The sequence below is a fragment of the Plectropomus leopardus genome, chromosome 9 (assembly GCF_008729295.1).
Source record: "Plectropomus leopardus isolate mb chromosome 9, YSFRI_Pleo_2.0, whole genome shotgun sequence".
NCBI lineage: Eukaryota > Metazoa > Chordata > Actinopteri > Perciformes > Serranidae > Plectropomus > Plectropomus leopardus.
The window spans coordinates 21719705-21742890 of NC_056471.1; the positions used below are offsets into that span (position 1 = coordinate 21719705).

Below are 23186 nucleotides of genomic sequence, written 5' to 3' on the forward strand. Positions count from 1 at the left end.
AGTAGCATTATAAAGATATGAGTAGAATAATAGTGAGAGCTGTCATGGAAGCAGAGGGCTGGTAGGTAATTATGCACCACTGATAATGACACATAACATCTGAAAGTTGGTCATGTCAACTTCAGTGCTTTGCATGACGTAACACCATGAAATTTAATTGCAATTTAAACAACATAAATACTTAGATCCCATAAGTAAAAGAATGCAATAAGCCAGTGTGACGCCCACAATCGCTGGTTTTATTTGGCAGTTTGACCACAGATACGCAACTTGAAGAGAGTGTAGAACTGTATTGTTTGACCTTAGAGGGGTATTGTTCTCATCAAATCTATTTAATATTTTCATTAGCTGAAAATATCTCATTTCTAGTTATGATTAGAAAAAAGATCCTGTTCAGTGTCCCATTTGTAAGACCAAAAGAACATAATCACTGTAGCCTTCTGCAATGTGGCACGCTCTGCCTATAATTACATTTTAATGAGCGCTAGCAATTGTTTGACAACATATCCATGGGGGTTGTTGCCCCAGCTAAGCATGCCTGAGGGGAATATACAGCAATGATTGAAACAAAACATAGTTCTCCAACCCCTTCCCACACATGCATGTGCTGTATTTAACATGGCTCCCCAGCAATCCACAGCTCTCAGTAAGTGATTTTAATGATATGAGCTTGGCTGTCAGTAATTTAGCATATGCAGCAAGCTGTAGGATTAATTTAATAAAGATGGATCATGCTGGCAAAGGCTCTACCAATGGAGAGAAGCAGCAGTAGAATTATTGGCCTGTTTCTGAACTGTCCAATACTCCACCAAGGCAGTTTTATGTTCAGTTTGTTTGTTGGTATGTTGCGTGTTTGTCAGCAGAATTACGGAAAAAAGTACTGGCCTGATTTTCATGAAACTTTGTGGTGTAACATGGGCAAAGGAAAAAAAAAAATTTAAATTCTAGAGCAGATGTGAATCATATGCATGACTTTTTTTTAACTTTTGTAGACATGACAAGATAAGGCATTTGGCCCTGGCGTTAAAATGCCATATATCTTAAAATCCAGTAGCTGGTAACAAAACAATTTTAGAAATACAATGGTTCCATATTATATTCCACATTTACAGGTGCCAATAATACTCTGGGGTAGTAAACACATGTAGCTGCTCAAAATTTAATGTTGTTATGGAGTATTCATCTGACGTAATCATAATAGTTTTGGAAATAAATTCAGACAGTGGTTGCACTTGCAGATTTGCATATCATGGAGGAGTAGACCGTGGGCTTGGCTGAGGTTTGAGCTGTCCGAGTCTTCTAGTTGCTAATATTTTAGGTAAAAAGGCAATGAAGTGGCTTACAGCTACCTTTGTTTAGAGTAATATCCTTGATAAGTTTCAGTTTTGCTACCTTCTATGGTGTGCCCCAAGGCTCTGCCCTGGATCCCATTTCATTTGTATTTTATATGCTTTCCCTTTAATAGATTAGTAGTTAAAAGGCTGATCTTATCACTTCACTGCAGATTATATCCATTTATATACTGCATATCTCTTTTGACTTCAGAATAGGCCTGTTTCATCTTGAAATGAGATCGACAATATTCACACATTAGAGTGAGAGCACCACTACCCTACCCTATCACGTTAAAAATGCCCAATCTCACACATATATTCTTTTCTTTAAACTGTGCCCTAATCAAATTCAGACTCCAATTCAAGGTCCACGTGATCACTGCTAGAGTTTTCTATTGGTCAAACACCTATCTACGTTAGTTGGCCATTACGGCACTATATCCCTCGATGGTCTCCGAGGTTCTGATTGGAGTTTGTTTTACCTTGCTATAAGTGTAAAACAAAAAGGAGTCTATGCATTCAAGGTTGTGGCTCTAGACTTTAAAACTCACTACTGCTGCTTTAGTTTGCCTTTGTTTGTTTTTTTCATATTTATATTGTGTCTCTTATTTTATGTATTTATGTGTTAAATTTTTATTCTGAAGCACTGTAAAGAGATGCTTTATATAGTACGGTGTAGATAAACTTAATTGCTACCTACTCATTTAAGATGAATGAAGTATATCTGTTAAAAATAAAGGTTAATTTTACATTTATGATTTATTTTGGTGGACCCAAAATTGAAATCAGGATTCAAAAATAACTAGAATGAGTAGGAAGAACAGTTTGAACCACAATATGTAAAATCTAAACAGTACTTAACTCTTCTTGCAAGAACAGAATTTTTATTTCATTCAATTTTGTGTTTTTTTTTAATGTATAAATATGTTAAACCTTAGTTAAATTGTAAAGAGCATAAAAGCTACAGTCTAAAATGAATGCTGCTGCTGCATACAGTATACCATCTAGGCTGTTCTAAATACAAACCCTCATTTGAAATACAGTACATCTTGTAGGTGTGTTAAATTGAAAGAAAGCAGTTGGGGGATGGGTTGTAGAGCTTTCTGTTTCAGCTAAATTAGAGGGGGAATTGAATTGAATGTGTAGCTGGCTGCCTAATAGTGCCTGTCTTGCTGGGATTGCTGCTATGGTAAAGTGCTGCCTTGAAGCCACACATTAAACCAGCCAATAGCAGGTCAGCATCAGAGGGAGATTCCCAATCAACTGTGGAGAGACAACAGATGACGTATTCTGGGTGGGGGGGTGGGGGTGAAGTGCTGCTGCTAAGCTCTGGATGTCTCCCATTATTCTACATGTGTGCATAAAGGCATGCATGAATGGAAATGTGACTGAATGGTGAGTGAATGGAGAGTGAATGTTTGCAATACAATGAATAGAATTTATATGATTTACATATAGTGTATAGCCAATTTACAATTTTGACACATTCTAATGCATGCTAAATTAAAAATGTATATGGCTGTTTAGGTTTAACCGGATGTTATGCATTATCTTTGATAGCTGATTAATTTGAGTGGCTTTTGGAGCATAGACTGAGTTGCCTCACATGCATCTGGTCTATGTGCATCTGTTTGTGCAAAACTGTGTGTTCTGTACGTATAAGAGCATACACCAAGAAAAAGAGGTAGAGAGTGAGAGAAACGAGGAGTGAGAAAAAGAGTGCACATGTGTGGGTGAAGCAGAATGCAGTGCACCAGTGAAAATATATTCATCCATCAGCGTCTATGTGTGGGAGAGGAAGAACCAATTAATATGTATTTTACTTTACTATCCTCTCTTTTCTTGTTGCCCCTTTTACCTTTGCGAAAGTAGCGGAGCAAGTTTTGCATCAGACCTGCAGAAGTGTCCGGTTTTACACGAGGAAAAAGAGTTCATCTAAATAATCTGCAAAAACATACAGTTACCAACCCAATATCCTCGCATATCTGCAGCAATGCACTGGATGCTCTACAGAATCTGGAAAAAAAAGCCTTTGAGCTCTCTTGATATGGTATTAGATATGTGGTTATATTTTTAGATATGTGTTGTCCACATATCTCAGGAGGTCGCTTTGAAGTGGTGTTATTAATTTCCTGGTGGGTCATATCTGAATTAGTGTGAGTCACAGAGGCTCCAGTTGAGTCTCGTCTAGACTGCGCTGTGCGAGAGTGTGTAAAATGGAGAGTTCAGGGCTCTCTGGGTGGACATATTTATCAAGTTAGAGTTCTGGCATAACACATTAAACCAATCCAGCCCGGTCACTAAAAGACAATGTTGGAATTGTATGTTTCTGCAAACCATGGATGCATGACATTTGTACATTTCACACAGAGCATATTAACGTTTGTAAAGTGATGCAGCAGCTGATTTTGTCATCAGATGGTGGATGGTTCGACACCTAGGAGAAACGGCTGCCAAGTTCCTGCAGACCGCTGTTTGAGATCAACAACACTGGTTGTTTTTTGGCATTCCCCAAAAAAAGTGTCACTGACTCACCGCATTATTTCCCAGGAGCATTTGAGCCTCCTAATCTAGGTGTTTTTTACCGACTAATCCCTGCTTTGCCCTTGGCTTTTGTGCCACAAAACATGGGTGCTTTAAGAAAAAACATGTCCCTTTCCTAACCATAACCAATTAGTTTTTGTGCCTAAACCTTAGCACACCTTCACCACAGCTTTGCTGAGAAATGCAAGGTTTCAACGTCTGCTAAGAGTAAAGTAGTAAGACAGTAGTAAGACATAAATATGACATATCAGTAGTTTGCAGAAACGTACGATGCAAAGATTTTTTTTTTCTGGTGATTGGGTTGAACCAATCCTGTTCTCACTCATTTAAGAACTTGGATGCATCCTTGGCCAGCTAGTGTTATTCTGAAAAAAGTGCGATAAAACAAAAGGATGATAATGATGATTAGGAGGCAGTAAAAAGAAAAAAGCAGCAGCTAGATATTTGTGACACCAGCATTACATTTACACTTTCACTCAAGCCACTTTAAGTGTTTTCTACAATTTTTAGTCAAGATTTGGGTATAAAAAAGGCTAATGCCTCAGGAGAGACAGGGAAACCTTAAATAAGAGAGAGGTTGTGTGACAGCATATTTCATTCGTCAGAGTATAACAATTAAATTACATTTAAATGCATGTAGGACGAAAATAAATAAAAATAGCACAGAGGTCTGTATAGTGTGTGCTTGTACAGTATGTATTTGTATTTTAGTACACCCTTGTTAGATGTGGAGTTGGCTCACACCCATGCCTTTTATCCATTTAGCGAGCACAATGCCTTTGGTAAATAACCACTGCTGTAAGGTTTCACTCCATTGAGCTGTGTCATTAACTAGTTTGTGTTGTGTGTGTGTATGCGTGTGTGCTACTGGTCTGAATGTGTACCCTGTGTGGGTGTGTCTATTTGTATTTGGTATTTGCAAGGGTCTTTTCCACTAGCTTAAAGCTCTCCAATTTAGTCCCAAACAAATGAACACTATGAGTGTACTTTATCTTTCGCTAAAGAAAAAGGTGCTTTTTAATCCACTTCCACTCCACTGAAAAGACTGGGGCATTGAAAAGCGGGATTTAGGAAGATTTGTCTTCACTGCCCAGCCATAGCATCAGCTTTTGTGAGCCTTACGAGCATTGATGTGTCTGCAAAGAAACTAGAACAGTACTCAGTCCTGATTCCATTGGCATAATTGGTGTCATCTTAGTTTCAATATGGCAGCTGAATACACATGGGGCAGCGCGCAGCATTGATTTGGCTTCTCTGGTGAAAAATCCGGCCAATATCTTTACAGAGGAGATCAGATCCATTATGCTAGTATTTCTCCTCCTGCTGATTGGATCAGGAAAACACTATGGGGGTGTAATTACTCTCTTAAAGCCAACTGAATGCTGTTTGAGAGTGCATCATAATTGATCGTGTTTTCTTGACATGACTGCCTTGCTAATGCAATATTCATTTCACAGTTACTCTTACCACTGCTGAATTGTGTAACTGTATGACAGAGTACGAGAGGTTTTCTAAATGGGCAATAACTGCCTGTGAGTGTTTGTTCATGTTTTTTTTTTTTTTTGCATCCTTCATATTAAAAGTGGGGCAGAAAACATCCTTTAGTATATTTCACTCAACGCTCGCATCAGCCTTTAAATGTCTCCTTCCTGTATGCAGTTATTGGATCATAAAGAGCTCGGGCAACACTGCCATAACTTAAGCTGAGATTCTCGTTCACTGTAAAACACAAGACCATTCCTCCATCTGCCCTTTGCCCCTGACATAAAATTCACTTCATTTAGAAAGACCAGTGTAAATTAATTTATGTACACAAAATGTCTGTATGCACGAACAAACACAAACGTAAAGGCATGTTTACACGTGCAGCTGTATGTTAAGGTTCGAAATTAACGGGATTTGCATGCCGGATATCACAGACACTCAAAAAAAGAGGAGAGGGATGGTGGAGCAGAAAGGATGGAAAGATCTCTTAGGCAAATCTTTCGAGGTTAAATTAAATGTGACAGGTACATTATGCAGGAGTTTTCAGTTACTGTTAGAAAACAGAAAAATATGAGTAAAAGCCAAAATCAGATTCACTCTCCTCCAATACATATGGGGGGGTCAGTGCTGTGTCTGCGATTTTTGTAGCATCGTCTCATTTAACCTGTATTTACCCAGGTAAGTCCTGTTGAGATCAACTATCTCTTTTTCAAGAGAGACCTGGCTTAGACAACAACTTAAGAAAAGTTACAGACAACAACCACAATAAAAATCATAAAAGACGAACAGTAAACGTGGAAACATTAAACTACCTATGCACAATTACAAGTACCAACTGATTGAGTCACCCTTTTACTTTAAAATCACGCAGAGAGACCAGTTCTCTTGATTTCAAATCCTTTGATTTCTTTTTATAAATTCCCAACCTCAGCTGCTGCTGTGCTCAGGGAAATCTAAAACGGAGCAAAATAAGAAGAACAAACAGAAAAAGGGCAGGGTCTCTGCTAGGGATTTACAGTTTTGGTTTTATTTTGCTCTTGAGTAGCCCAACACTCATTAGCTAAATAACCGGATAGATTTTTAGAAAATACCAGGATGATGTGAAATACAAAAGGCCGTTCCTTTGGGTCTGGTGCTTTATTTACTCACTGAGCTTAAGCGCTGCATTTCAAAGTGTCATCCATTTGGAGGTAGTGACATTTTAATGTTCTGTGTTGTAAATGTCTCGCCTTTCGCTTTATTTCCCGTTGGCTTTGCTGACAGACAGCTGGCAAGCCGTGTTAACGTGACAAAATATTGTGCCCACTGCTCACCCTCCGGACTACACTGGTGAGCCAACATTAACCGGTAGAGACGACACATGGGGGAATTAAAAGGGATGGACTCTTTTTCTGTTCCAGTCCTATAAAATGTGGAGAAATGTATCACAGAGCACACATTTCTCAGAAACAGGCTAAAGGGTAAGGAACAGCTGACAGAGTTACATAACAGGAGTGAGCAGCTAATCTAAATCTTTATAGTATCAAACACATCGCAGCCTTTCATCTTATTTTCCTTCAGCCCAAAAGGGGCGCAGCTCCTAACAGCATTACGTACACTTAGACAATGTCGTAATCATTTTTCGCAAAAATGCTTGCCTGGACATTGTGTAAGTGAGGTTGCCAGCTGTGCTTCATTTGGACAAGGACTTGTCATAGTTGCATATTTCAAGGAAAAGCCCATGTAGTGTAATGGGATCATTAAAAGTCCATTTAGCCAAACCACCATAGAGACGTGGGGGGAGGGAGATGACACGCCTGATATTATTTCTATGCAGATAGTGTCCTGCTTTTTATTTCTAAAGTGATTTCCCCTCGCTCCATCTGGCACTGGAGTCATGATTAAAGTGATGTGAGATTTTTTCACCGGGAGATTGGTTTCAGTGAACAATAGATATGCTATTGACTGAAGGAGAGGCTACTGGAGCTCATTCAAAAGAATCTGAATGTTTCTGTCTATCACAGTCCTGTTAGAATAGAAATGGGGATCCCCTGCCATTTTGGCCCCTCCTTGTGTCAGTCTGAGTGAGCCTGTTGTCCATAGACCCACTCCAACACAGCAGTACCGGCCAGCAGCCTCTCCTCCATCTTGGCTCTAAATGTGCCTGTATCTTTATGCGTCTGTTTATCAATAGACTCTTATTCTTCTCCAGGGCGACTGTAACTTGCCAAATCCACATAAGCTCATTATTAGAGGTAGAACAGAACTCCTGGCTCGAGAGCCGAGCAGCCCGTTGTTTGGCTTTCACTTGCTGCCCGTGCATAACTGAGATGGATGCTGCCAAGCCTCTCTAAGACTGCTGCTGCTAATCAGAGTCAGACGGCAAGAGAGAAAGAAGACATTGAGGTATCGAAGGGGGAGAACAGACAAGAAATGATCACTGTGCAAGAAGGATTAAGAAGCAACAGAGGACAAATGAAATAATCAAGTAGAGATGATAGGAAGGAAAAAAACTACAGTACATTTAAAGGTAGAGTGAGTAGGATATAGGAGGATCTATCGGCAGAAACTGAATATTATATTCATTATCATTATTATTCATATCATTAGTGTAAAATTACCTGAAACTATGAATTATTGTGTTTTCGTTAGCTTAGAATGAGCCCTTCATATCTACAAAGGGAGCGAGTCCCCATACACAGAGCAATGTTGCATGGCCATGTTTCTACTGGTAAATATTCCTTGGACAAAAACATAATATTTGCAAATATTACAAAGTCTGCCATGATGCGATATCGATTCGATATAATTCAAGGGTCTGTGATTGATATGAAGCGATATCAAATGCCCATTTAACGCAATCTGTCACAGAAAAAGCTTCCACTCCTTTCCTTTTTGATTTTGGCCATGAAAGATAAAACCGCACACGGATAATGTAAATGATTGTAATTGCTTAAGTGCGGCAGAGTTAACTTTGAAATGACTCCACTAACACACGCCAAGCAGCACACGGGATAAGTCAGCCTTACGCACTTTGACATTGCATAAATTAGCCTAGCAGCTAGCAGAGTCTTCCTCTACTCATAGCTGAACAAATTACATGTATTATTTATAAAGTTACTTTTTCTCATTCATCGGCGGTTTATGTCACTGCATCTCCCTCAAGAACAACACGGCTGAATTTCAGCCTGGATGCATGTTTTTCCAGCCTAACACTGTTGAAACAGAGACGCTAATGTTGCTGCAAGAAGTTAGCGGAATGAGATCCCATCCAGGCATGTAAGTTCATCGATAACACCGTAGCTTCTGTACACACGTGAAATCTGCAAATGAATCGCTCGATGACACTGATTCGTACATTCTGCTCCTTTACCAAACAGAAACCTCAACCTAATACTAATTTTAATATGTGGCCAAAGAAGTAAAGCACAGCGCACTAGCAACATTTGTGTTCATTATGTTTGCCAAACAAATGGAGTTTCCGCTTAAATTAGCACTTGAAGACTGCTGCTATACAGCGTCTTAGCACTTAAGAGCTCATAGATCACAGTGATCTGCCTATGCGAAGAGTCACGCCAGTCTTTATTGTTTCCTGGAGGCTCAATTCTTTAAATATATGCAGCAGGACATTGCCAATCTTTGATCACTTTGCTGTTGTGAATGCAACATTTCGACAACCTGCTGGGGTAGAGGCAACAGAGCTGGTATTGCAAACAAACTGAATACACCAATTAAAAGCACTGGGTTGGTGCTCAAACTACTCTGGAGCTGTCAACAGTTTGGAGAGAAGGATGCTGTCCAAGATGCTGTCTATCATAGAAAATCTACATCTACTCCAACATCTAGTAGTAAAACAGCAGAAATCTTTCAGTGATTAAGTCCTTTAGACGTAAGGTGAGAAGGTAGAAGGCAGATTTATAGAGGTAGGTCGATAGGTAGATTTAGCTACTGTATTTAGTGTAAGGATTTGCATAACACTTTACATAGGCCCTATACCTACACAAACAGAGATTGTGAGCTCTGTTTGAGGTCAGCAGACATGAATTGCCATTTTTTACTCATACTTACAATTTATTCAAAATATATAATGACGGATAATGTTTTTCTGAAATTACCTGAATTGACCAATTTAACAAAAAATTCTTAAAAAATGGACGTATCTGTAAACTTGCATTGGTTCTATCAAAAAATGTTAATAACACTGAATATAACAAACTAAAAAGCTCACGTATTAGCTCCTTTGCACGTTGAAACTGATTTGAAACCCAGGCATATGCACAATCGTACATGCCACATTGTTGCACAGCCATAAAATCACTCTGTAGTCCTATAAATAGAAAATGAAATGCCAGACTAATAATAAAGTTAACTGCACACCTTTCTCAGGTGTGCAGTTAAAAGAAGAGCTTCTCATTTTTTAAATCTATCTTAAAACTATATGCATGCCCATATAAAGAGTTGTTAGTCGCTAGAATTGCCCCTCTTCTTCATGCTGGCCATAAAGAGACCACTGTGTTAGGTGACTTCAATGTAAATACAATGTCAGTTTTAGTTTAGGAAGCGTGAATGGACAGGAGGAACAATTTAAACAACCAATTTATTACCCCACACAATGAACATTGGGAGCACGCACATTTTTTGTTTTGTTTTAATATGGACTTGAAAAAAAGGGAATCTATCCTTTATCTCTATCCTGCAGAGGACTGAGGCTGAGATCGAAGGCAAAGCTAAGTGCAGATGTGGCATTATAATTACGTTGATTCCTATGGCGTCAACAAAGAACCTCAACTACTGGACTTGATATCTTTACGGTATCAACTGAATAACCCAATATAAGTAGAATTGAAACTCTGTATCTAATCCTTTTTTTGTACACAGAAAAAATGACTTTTGCACACAGCCAATCACTGCAAGCATTCTTGGATTTAAATACAAAGTGTGAAGTAAAACCACATCTGCAACCCATATAGTCTGTGTAGAGGTGAAGCCAAGCATGATTTTATCATTTCTTCATGATATTGTTTATAGACCTTCATGCATCAGTTAAAAAAAATGTAATGTGCTGGTAAATCAAATATATTTTGCAGTACACACTGATATGTCAAACATATTACAGTTACATCATGGCGTGGCATTAAATGGCATTTTTTTGGCATGAAATATTATTCCGAGACACATAGTTACACTGCATTTTCACAGCGGGGTAACGGTTGGCCAGACATCCTCGACTGCAACTGAGCTGTACGTCATGGTAAACCGACGAGTGAACGTGTGTGGTTGTGAGGACGAGCAGAGACTGACAAGCTGTGTTCAGCTGTCGGTGTTTTTGTAACTTTGAGTTGCATTGGTTGGAAGTTTCGTTTGATTTCTGCATTCCTGTTTTGACTTTCAGCTTCCACATATGCTAATCTGCTCACAGGACGCCCAGTTCATGGACTCTGATCATGGTTGTTCACATGAACCTTAACATGATGGAAATTTGGCTTTAGACATTACAGCACTCTCAGCAGCAGGAGAGTTTTGGATCTTTACGACACATTCAAAAGGTCCGAAAGGATTTTTCACGATCACGATATTGAGTGTTTAAATTGTAGTTTGAGTACGATCAAATCAGCTTCTACGACTCTTTATGGAGCATCTGGGTGAGACTGTTTTGGCTTTGGACACAAGAGGGAAGCCATTTACAGACCATGTTATCGTCACTGTACTAACGACTAGCTCTGTTTGGTATGTGGCATGTGGGAGGGTTGTGGGATATGGGGAGACATTTTTTATGCTCAAGTTTGTGTATATTAGGAAGCTTAGAGAGGAAAAAATGTCTTTGTGGCAAAGTTCACTATTCTTATCCTAATTCAAAATAAAAATCTCCGTCTGTCTGCATAAACAGTGGTAAAGCAAAGAATGCAAACAAATCTTGAGGGTTTAAAGAATTACTTCTTCCTCAACTGTAACACTGCAAGCTCCCAGCTGGGTCTGCAGGCCTCCTGGTGGGCTTAGCATTTATTCGAATCGAGTGTTTGGTACCCCTGTGATGTTGCAGCTTAACTGAGAACCGGGTCTGAGCCAACAGGATGTATCCCATTGAGGTGATATGTCACAAGCTTCCTGTGACTTCAACTTTGTTTCTGTCAGAGAGTTTTGTCAGTGAAGGCTAGATCAGTGAGAGGGGATGATGAATGATTGTAGTGTTGTCTCGATACTGGAGTTTCTAACGTCAATACAGTACCCTGAAAAAATACGGACACCAAATTTGACACCACAGGTAAAAATTGACAACTTTTTTTTGTGGCGATGGCAGAATGACTGTTTACATTAACAATAAGAGAGAGCAAGAAACCGCTGCTGGTGCTGATGTATTGATACTGATGAAAAATAGGTATTGAAACAGTTTCAAACAGTCAGAATTGATTTGTAATGATAAATCAATGTTGAGCTGGGTTTTGAGCTGGGGGGGGAGTTAGGGTTGTGACAATAAACCGTGAAATTGCAAACTGTGATATGAATTGTTATCAACTGTGAACATTTGCTTATCCATGGTATTGTAAGGGAAAAAATCCACCTGAACATACATTTTCACATACTGGCTTCAAGTTTTAACTACAGGAAAGCATTTGTTAAACCCCCCCAAAAAAAACCCACTCATTATAACTGATAATATCGATAATAATAATAATAATAATACCACTGCAAGCCTTTCTGGGTTTTATGTTTCGAATGGGCACAATACAGTGTGATAAAATATCAGGTTACTCTTTTAACAAATCCAACAACTGGACATTTTCTGAGCCAATACAGTTCACTGCTTCTACATTACAAAGCTGCAGTATTGAAAATCTTCAATGGCAAAATGAAGCACATCCCCAGACATGAACCTCATTTAGTCTTTTGAAGTCCTATTAGTGCTGCACATGAAGAGTGACGCTGTCGAGCTGTTATAAAAAACAGAGAGGCTTTTATAAATGACTCCCTGTCTGGTACTGACATGTTGTTTGTCATGATCTCACTGTGGGTCTTTGGCCCTCGGGACACGTCATCAATCTCACCATTGACACCCGCCAAAACGATGTTTTTTTTTTAAAAACTGGGATAGGACTGATCCTCAGCAGACCTGTTCCAGTCTAAAAGAGGCATCAATCTTCTTCTCTCTGAAGCTTTTTTCACACAGAGATCCGACTATAGAGACGCTACTAAGTGACTTCTTTATACCTCGTTTGCATTTTTACACAAAACAAAATGAAGGCGGCATTGTTCCAGTGTGTGATTTTAAACAGCATGCCCACATCGTGGAACCATAAGATGCGTGACTGGCGTGATGTTTAACACAACAGTGTCAGCCGCGCGTGTGACATAACATAAGCGTCGACAGACGCAAAGCGTTTGAGCGACACTGTAAAACGAACTTAAGAGCTCACTTTGTACCCATTGTGAGTTTTGCAATTTTGCTTTTCCAACTGTGTGTTATGGTGGTGTTTGCATATACTGTATGCGTTTTCACCGGCGTACAAAGTGTCCTTAGAAGACAATTTAAAAGCGTGGCGAGAACAATTCACTGCTGACTAGCACACACTGTCCCTCAGTCTCTCTCAGGGGGAATTGTCTTCTAACTGATTAGACTCTGTTTTGTAGACTCACTGCCCAGGCTGCTCAACAAATTGGACCAACACACACTCTCAAAAACCTAAGCAAACACACACACACACACACACACACACACACACACACACACACACACACACACACACACACACACACACACACACACACAAAATCCTTGCCTCGGAGGAAATAAACCTCAGCCACACTGTTGTAGCATTAATGGCCAAATCCTACATAGGCACCAAACAGAAACAGGGAGAGTAGAGCCTTACACAGTATGAAGTCCAGAGGATGAACAGCAAAAATGTCTCTAGGGAGTCTCCCCACAGCCAGTTCATTAGAGAAAGAGATAAGGAAGAACCCGGATAGCATAAAAAGATAGTTGGAGAACACACACACACCTTGCAGGCACTAAGTGCACACAGATTGCTTATAAACCTATTAAAGCCACCCCATGAAACCAATTCAATCATTTTTGGTAGTTTAAAAGAAGATTAGCACCTAAATACATTCATATAATAAGTCAAAAGGCAGTGCAAAATTATTGTGTCCAAGCAAATCTTAAATATAGCGGACAATACTGAAAGATAATGAACTGCCCATACATAATTAACAGCTTGGAGCAAAATGAGAATATACTCTTCATCTCGCCTGTATGTTTTATTAATGCTCCTCTGTATCTGTCATATCACCGTTATCTATGCTATAAAGTGCTACATAATTCACGACAGTAAATGGAATGAATAGTTTGGAAAGATTCTCCAGAGACAAAGAAAAATTAAAGCAGAAGCTTGAGCCATGAGATAGCTTCTTCCTCATTCCGTGTTTAGTGTGAGCTGAATATGCAGCGCAATGTACCGTTATTAAGTTGCACTCTCAAGTAATGAACGATTGCATTTCAGCTGCCTCTGTTCATACCAGGATGTCAAAGACTCTTGAGACCTTGTGAATTACTGTCCAACAACTACTATACACTGTATCTGCTTCTCCCTTTTCTCCCAGGAACACTTTACGCCAGAGTGCAAATTCAAGGAGTCGGTGTTCGAGAACTATTATGTGACATACTCCTCCATGATATACCGGCAGCAGCAGTCGGGCAGGGGCTGGTACCTCGGTCTGAACAAGGAAGGAGAAATCATGAAGGGGAACCATGTCAAGAAGAACAAGCCAGCAGCCCATTTCCTTCCCAAACCTCTAAAGGGTAAGACTGTGCAGATCCTCCTTTACATTTTACTGAATCAGGCTGTGCTAGTTCATGCAATGACTGGTCCAACAATGTCAAAAATCACAAGGTGTAGTGGCTCGGCTTCAATTGAGGGCTGATTGAAAGGATGGGGGAGGCTTGATATAGTCTGATTCAGTATGTGCACAATTAGTTGAGTAGATGATTAATTGCTGCTACGCTGGGTAGTCGTCGCCAATATTACTAGTCGGATAAATTTACTATAAAGATAATCAGAGGAAAACAGGAGGAGTTTGAAACAGCGAGCGAGAAAACCCAGTGGCTCTGATAATTAATGGCTTTCTCGACTTTCACACCCACACAAACACAAACACGCATGTGCGCTCGTGGACTAAATCGATGAAACCACGTTAACGTACAAGCTTGCAGCTATCCGCAGATTTTCAACGCAGAAAATATGTTGGAGCCTCACATTTTACGCACGGCTGGATGTCTTCTTGATAGGCTGAACGAGAGAGTTGCTTTTGATCTCATGGTAGATCCTGACAAGCCTGGACGGATGTGTGCATGTGTCAGTTTGCGTGCACACGCATGCATAACGGAGTTGAGTATTCAGTAGGCCTAACTGCTATTTGTTTTATCTGGTGAGATTTTGTTATTATCAGGATAACATGCAATGTTCACAATGTATAAAGTAAAGTGCCACACATTTAAGCGACATTTAAAATAATATTTGATTATTGAAAATTGTGATTTAACTGTTTTAAGTCGAACATCCTAAGTTTGAATATGAGAATAATGGTGCACATTTTCAGACCGACTATTCTGGAAGACATGCACGGTGTGTTTACATGAACAGTGATAGAAATGGCTGTATCAAGAATGAAGAGAACGGCATGAATGAAAAAGTCTGTTTATGTCAGATTGGTGATATTGCAGAGTTACAGAAATAAGTTGCTAGAAACAACTTCATATATTGAGAAAGTTTCCCAATTATTCAGCAATGTCATTTCTCTACTTGGCAAAGGTTCTACTTTGGGTTGTTGTTCACAATAAGTGACTTTCCCAGAGAACCACTAGCTTTTCTCTAATTAAATCTCCCAATTTTCTTTATACGTTCATTCCATGTGGATATTCTTTTACCAAAGACTAAATGAGCTGCTTTCTATGTGACCCTCTGCCATTTAGCATTCTCTTTAGAGATGCTGGCGTAAACCAAAAGTCGCTTCTTCTAGCTGTTCACACTCTGCAGACACAGTGCAGAACAAGGCTGAACCATTATCTTCTACCAAATCCAAAGAAAGAAATATATTTTAATTCTTTGAAGAGTAATACCCAGTACTTTTTCAGTACAGTAAAGTCACAGAGAGAACCACACCCATCCAGGCGATGTGTGTGGTGATGTGGCGAATGTGAAGAGCAGAGGAAACGGAGAGGAGAGGGAGAAATGGTTCTCTCTGTTGAAAAGGCCACAGTTTCCTTTCATCTCCAACAAGACACAGATTTACCTGTCAACACAGAGCAGGCAGAGAGAGGGAGTCTGTTTTCACTTCAGTGGGATAAAAGAGGAGCGCTTTTTTTTCTCAGTAAGGAATAAAAGGCTTGCAGCGCAAAAAGCCCAAACAATGATGAAAAGAGGGCAGTTTCTTTAGATTGTTGATTGTCGAGTTTCACGGTTTGGATCCGTCACACGTGGCTCTTTTTATAGTTTCACTACAGTCTTTTGTGTGCGTGTGCACATTAACATGCCTGCTGGCATTGTCGAGTTATTGCTAGCCTCTACAGTAAGAGAGTGAAAAGGTAATTAAGTTGTAAACCCAGTCAAACCATTTGGTTTTATAAAGTACCAGATACAGTATTTTGGATATTTTGAATCCTATACCGACAGACACTTACTGATCACTTTATTAGGTACACGTGTACAATCAAGTGCACTCCGGTACAACAGCTCTGCCTTGTTCTCACACTTACAAAGTAGCCTATATGCTGTACATTTTTTTAGTTTTTGTTAAAACTGATCAGTCACATTGGTGTTTATTTTTGAGGTCATAGTGAGTGGTGGTGCGATACAGAAATATAGTATATTGTAATGTGCTTCTAATATTTTGCATCCCTGATGAATGTAAATAGGGCGTAAGACATTAAAAACACCTCTCCATATAATGCAGCCCAGTACCGCAACCAAACCCACATTATAATAAAATAGTTTTTTTATGACTGTGAGTTTATATACTTGCTCCAAAATAATTCAATCGCCAAAATAAATGTTGGCATTGTTTCTGTGTACCATGGATATGTAACATTTGTACGTTTCATTTGTAGCAGATATGCTAAACTTCACGTTTCTTTGTATTTCAACAAAACTGTGGAAAACGTGTTTATGTTTTGGTGCAAAAAGACACTTGGTTAGAGTTAGAAAAAGATCTTGTTGTGACTTATATTACCTGGCTTTGTTGCTACAACCACTGCTGCCCTGATAAGCCGTGATGTCTCGCTAAAAAACAGGTGTTTGGTGTCATAATCATGCCTGGAAATATCCCTATGTCAAGCTAAAAAAACAACAACACATGGTTTCCATGTCTCAGACACGGCTAAAAATCTCCTGATGACAATCTAAAAACAGTTTTGGTTTCACAGTCATGGCTGAAATTACCTTAATGCCTCACTATAAAAGACACAGGTTTGTTGTTTGTCGCTCTAATGGTCCACTGCTGTCTGCAGCTCTCTCACCTGGGTTTCACTAGACAATATAATACTGATATATCACCCAGCCCTAGTTTGAGAATAGCTGTAATCATCAGTAAAGTACAGTATCGTATAAATGTTTCTTAAGGCGAAATTGAGGAATGCATGCTTCTCCACATACAGGCTAAATATAAATCACTGCAATCTTTTTTTTTATTTCGAATTAGAAGATTTTTTGAATTAGAAGATTGGATATTCCTTGTCCGATAGGTCATCTTCACACCAAATATAATAAAAATGATATGTTATACATTTGTGTGCAAACTATCTTAATATTGGGTTTCATTCAGATATCCAGCAGTGGTTGCAGTGCTGGATATTCCAGCTTGGAGTTAAATTCTTCCATTTTTTTTAATTTACAAATGTGATGCTGCCCCTTCTTGCATCTATAGTGGAGCTCCTCCAGCCAGCATCTTATTAGGAATATATGTCTGCCCTCGGAGATCGCTATAATAGCTTCTCACTTTTATTTAACGGCCCAACCAGGGGGTCTCAAACACACTTAAGAGCAGTAGCCAGAGAATGATTGCCTTGCTTTATGCTGAGAGAAAAATACTGCAAAAGAGAATAACAAAGATGAATATAGGCTGGATGAGACAGTAAATCTAACAGATTCCAAAAACCATTGCCCTCAGCTGCCTTTTGTGTATTTTATCTGTGGGGAGAAATATAGTATAGGTCCAACAGTAAATCCAAAATGAGAAAAATAGATTGAATAACTGCTTTTGTTGTATTACCCAAAGATCTAAGTGATTCTCCTTCTTTTGCACAAACTTTAAATTATCCAGTAATGCACAATATTTACTAAATCTTGTACATAATTTAAATTCCACATGTAGCAAGTGGCTTGGAAAGAGCTTTGCAGGCAAACAGAGAGAAAGAGAAATAAAGGAGAATTTGTTCCAGCAGCTCATAAAGATTTAGATGCAGTGGTGTTACAGGGCACCAATTAAAAAGCTGTCCCTGCATTGGCAACGGCATCTCCTCCAGCCATTACTCACTACTCTTCTGGTTCCAGTCTGTGAGTCGCAGCCCACAGCCTCTCATTCTGTCGTCGTCTGCTGAAGCGAGTTCAGCTCATGTCATTCAAACCCAAACAGGAAAATCCTCTAACAATTCTCGAGGAAATTCTTGATGCAAGCCGCAAAGGGTTGCCTTTATCAGAAAAAATGTACTGTAGTCTGTCAAGAGGCGTCTGTGACTGGAATGTGAAAAATGACAACATGGATGGTTGTTATCTGGGATTAATATTTAAAGATGAATAGCAGCAGTGGTGTTGAGGTGATACAGTAGTCCAGAGGTCAGTCACCCACCATTATAATCATACAATACTGTCACTAACAAGACTGGAGCCAATCATCCGCAGTTTCCCAGTGGACTCCTGTCATTGATTGATGTGTATGAGGACGGTCTCCGGATTGCTGCTGTAACAAAAAAATGCTGGGCTAAGTGAAGTGTCTGAAGGACTGGGTTTGCTGTTTCAGCCACACACTCCCTTGGGAATGAACATCAAATAGCATTCTGGGCAGAAGGATGTTGACAACATCCTGAAACCAAAGACTCAGATTACTGATATTTCTTCTGAAAAGCAGCTGCTGAAAAGCATATTGGGCCAATGCTGCACACACAGCAAAGCTAAAGCACTAGCAACTCCTGAATTTATAATGCCATGCTGTGAATATAAGTTTTTTTTTTTTTTTTTTTTTTACTTCAGCACCAACCTGGTCTGCTGTGATCTCTTGATTCAGCAGTTTATAGGGAACTGTAAGTAAGATCTTATGTTATACCATCACTGGAGCTATTCTAACCAAAGCGGAGCACAGTCTCACTTTATTGCTATCTGTACTATATAAATCAGTCTTTCCATGATTTTGCAGAAAAACAACCTGTTTTAGGGATTCTTGTGGCCTGAAATACTTGCAAGTATTGCATTGCCAGTTGCAATGTTTATAGGCATTTTTTTGCAGTTATATTACAGGGGCAAGTGAAAATTGCAAAAATCGTTGTGATGCTGTCTCGGATTTCGCACCTACTGTTATGAGCATTCAGAGTTTCCAGCAGCATTGGAATTTATTTGTGATGACAGGTCGGGGGGCTGATAGCTGACAATCAGCTGTTGCTGTCTCTCAAAGCAGCGCTGAGGGACTGTCTCTGTGATACACTCACCTCCTGCTCTCTCTGCCTGGTTAGCACAAGCTAACACAGCAGCAGCGGCTAACAATGCCAAGCCGTTAAGTGGTCTCAACAATGTCATGCGAACACTGACATGACTCGACACTCTTGTTTAACCTGATAATAATCACTGGATAACATTAGCTGTGTGATGCCAACTAAGAATCAACTGATACATTTTTACAATACAGAAAGAGAAATTTGGTGAGCAGGGGAAAGAGGGACTGAGTGAATCAATATGCTGCATGCAGCTCTACAATAAAATTAGGTTATAGTTTTTTATGATCTTTCCGGTAGTTGGGTAGCTAGTTATGTTCATAACTGTGAACAATATGTTTATGCAAGTGGTTGTGCCTCAACTAGGGCCAAGTTATTGTGTGGTGTCCCTAAGGGATCTATACTTGGGCCATTACTGTTCATAATTTATATCAATGATCTTGCTGCTGTGTCTTCCACATTACTTCCACTTATTTTTCCTGATGATACCAATCTGTTTTTGACTCATATGAATTTTGATTCACTAATCAAATAAGCTAATTCTGGTCTAAAAATGGTTTTGTAATGGTTCCAAACAAAGTCTAATTTTATTGTGTTTACAGGTTAAAATAAACGGTATAACAGGTCTAGGGCAAAGCTTTCAATTAGTGGGAATGAGATAATCCAGGTTTCATCCACTAAATTTCTTAGTCTTGATAGATGAAAAGCTGTACTGGAAAGAACATATTCAACTATAATAAAGTAATCAAATCCATTTGTATCATCAGAAGAATTACAGGCTTGGTTCATCAGAAATGCCTCCATATTCTGGACTACAGTTTGATTTATCCATATCTTGGTTACTACACTATTGTCTGGGCAAGCACATATCCTACAGAGATTACTTGTGAGGTTAGTCACCTCTTCTAATTGCTTGGCTCCATCTGCTCCTCTGTTTATGAAATTCAATATCATTTCTATTCCATCAACATACTCCAATCTTGCCATTTCATTTACAAATAGACTTAGCGTCCAGATTTGCTGCCCAAATCTTTCACCGACTTTTTTTAAAGCAAATTTGCATATCCATTAACATTACACCAAATATTCTAATAACCATCATACCCCTTTCTGCTGTACTACACATAACCAGTTCTCATCCACTTATTAGAGGTTCCTTGTTGTGGAATCCTTACCTGCATATCGCCAAAACATCATCATGTCTTCACAACTTCAAGCAGGAACTGGGGGCCAGCCTGATGAATCAAGCCCCCTAATAGCCTTCATTAGTACATTGCAACCCACGGTCTAATTATGCGCACATGCACACTCACATGCATGTATACACACTCACACATACACATGCACACACACTTACACTCATAATTTCTCTTCATTTTTCTCATATATTGCTGACGCCACTGTATATTACATGCGTCAAAGTATTGTAATGTATTGTATTACTTCTAATTTATTGTATTACGTTGGGTGAGGCATTTCTACAAGCCCATTTGGGTTTCTAAACTCTCCAGCACCTGTTTTTCTATATTTTTTTAACCTGTTTTCTGGTACTTTTTTTAAATGGTGCAAATAAAAGAAAAAGAAAGGTTTTAAATCTTTTAATAGTCAAATCTGCTGTAAAGTCATGGTGATTGGACAAAATTGCAAGATAGTGCAGAATGCACAGGAATTAGCTGAATTTATGTTAATTAGTGTAACAAAAACAACAACAAGAACAACTGTCACAAAATCCTGGAGGGGCGCTGATAAATCACAGTTATTGTTTTCTGTTGTTGCTTATCAAATGTATTAAAGATGTCAGTTTGTCTGATTCTCACTTATTTTGTGTTTACACAGTGGCAATGTACAGAGAACCATCACTCCATGACTTGACAGAGTTCTCCCGCTCCGGCAGCGGCACACCCACCAAGAGTCGGAGTGCCTCGGCTGTGCTCAACGGAGGCAAAGCCGTGAGCCAGAATGAGTCGACGTAGCCCGGTAGCCCAACCCAGGCCTGGGGCCGAACCACAAAACCTTACCTCCAGCAGAGCGTGAATTCTCTCACCGATCAGCGGTTCAGGACTAGCTACGACAACAAACCACACACTAACACCCAGAAACCATCAATAAAAACCAGTTAGGTACCATCCTGGTCAGTCATCATCAAAAACATCATCAATAGTAAGAATCTTAATGGCACATAAAGCATTCTGGACTTAAAAAAAAAAAACAAATTAAAGTTTTTGTTTTGGTCTTGAGATTTATCTATTACCTTAATCACTCTCTTTTGGTGATGATCGCATACCAGTTAGCTCATCTTTATCTTATTTAATTTTTCTTAATTTCCTGTGGACAACATCTTTTCTTTGGTCATGTAGACACCAAGCACTCGTGCATCTGTCAGACAGGGACAGGAAGTTAGACGTGTAAGCATTCAGGGCAGCCAGTGAAAGTGCTGGTCTTCGAGGCTGCAGTGGTACAGTACGAGCCCTGATCTCTGTCTCATCCATGCTTCTGTGAATACAAAGCCTATAAACTCCCTGGTGTGGCACAGCCTAGTGCTGCTGGGACTGTGGCCAGCCAGACGGTAGCTCTCCTGCGTCCTAGTGCACACGCTCAGAGACTGAGCTCTCTAGCATGGGAAAATGAAGCCTATGTTCAGCTGACCTGAAATATAAGGGACAGTGTGGCTTTCTTGCAGTTTTTGTTTTCTTTTCAGAAATGCCACAGCTGCACCTTGGTTTTTGCTAATTTTATGAATTAGCCGAGAGCTTTTTATTTGATAACCGGTTTTGTTTTTATCCCCTCTTGTTCTCTTCCCTCACCATTGTTCAGTATTCGTATTTTTGTTGCTGTTTCATCATTGAAAGGGGTTCCAGCAAACCAAAGACAGAACTAAAGAGTGTCCCTTTAAGCCGCTGAAAACCAGTATTAAGGCAAAGCTGGAATTTTTTTTTTCATTGTACATTTTTGATGAAAGAAAGCAAAGATTTTGTGGGAAAACAGGAACAATGGACAAAGGAAGTGATTTTAGACACTTTGGAGTTGGCAGCGTGCTTGATGTTGTGCTTTTTGCTGATATGCTCGATGACCGAGGTATGAAATGTCTATTCTGTGTTCCCATTCCCTTCTGTTACCACTGTGTCACAACGTCTCCGTCTCTTGTCCTCGTGATCCGTTTCCTCCCTCTGTGCTTGTGTCATACTTCGACTACCCCGCCATCCTTTTTTGTCAGCTTCTATTGACTGATACAGTTCACCATAGGAATATGGTGCAAGCCCCTTCCCAGGATGCTTGTTATGTGTTTGAGTAACTTATTGTGGTGACAATATTTTCTATATTTAAAAAAGAATACTGTGGACTTTTAGGTGGCTTAACATTTTATAGGACACGTCATATTTGTAAAAGTGAAAAAAAAAAAAAGAAAAAACGTACAAAAATGAACATCTTCCCTTTCTTGCACAGGGCATGTACAAACACAATTATGTACAAAAAGGACCCTTTTTGTGGGCTAAGTACTCCTTCCTTCAGCTACATAACTTCTTTCTGGTACATGCTTCTGGGAGGCTTTCTTTTCTTGGTTTCCTCCAGGGGTGGTTTGTATTAGGTGAACCTATCTGTTGCATGGGAGAAAGCAGGGAAATTCTGGTCTAGAGCTGCATGATGTAGGCTATGTGTATTAACCCATGTTGGATCATGTGTTCCAAACTACCAGGCTAAATCTGATAAAACAACATTTACAGGCAGACATTGTGGCTGCCTGATAACTTCCAGTTGTTTATTATTTGTTGTATACACAAAAATGCACTGAATAAAATGTTTATATTAAGATATACTTTTAAAATGTGTCAGACTTTCTTCTTTGTCCTATTAATTGTCTTATTTATGTACTCACGTTATCTGTGTACTCCACCATCCAGCCATTATAATTACAGAGAATATTGTGGAAATGAGATTTAAAGCCAGATCTCATCATTGCGATGCAAAAGTGTAGTACGGAAATCTGAAAAATCTGCATGCATATTTCCATCTGACAACTCTGGTCTGGTACAAATTATCCGTGCCAAAAAAAAAAGTTTTCCCCTAAATAGTGTCCATGTCCACACCACACAACAAAAACATATCCAGACAGAGAATGTTATCCTGAAAACAAATCATATGCCCATTTCTCA

At 39.4% G+C, this 23186-nt stretch overlaps 1 protein-coding gene across 2 annotated transcripts in view; it reads left to right on the top strand.

The window, feature by feature from the left end:
• fgf13a (fibroblast growth factor 13a) overlaps window positions 1-22754 on the top strand; it is a 125992-nt gene extending 103238 nt beyond the window's left edge. For both annotated transcript variants that reach the window (XM_042493865.1, XM_042493867.1), the window contains 2 exons: window positions 13941-14139; window positions 20872-22754. In XM_042493865.1, coding sequence (XP_042349799.1) covers window positions 13941-14139; window positions 20872-21008 — 336 coding nt within the window. In that variant the 3' untranslated portion in view covers window positions 21009-22754. The remainder of the gene's footprint in view (window positions 1-13940; window positions 14140-20871) is intronic.
• Window positions 22755-23186: the final 432 nt, after the last annotated feature.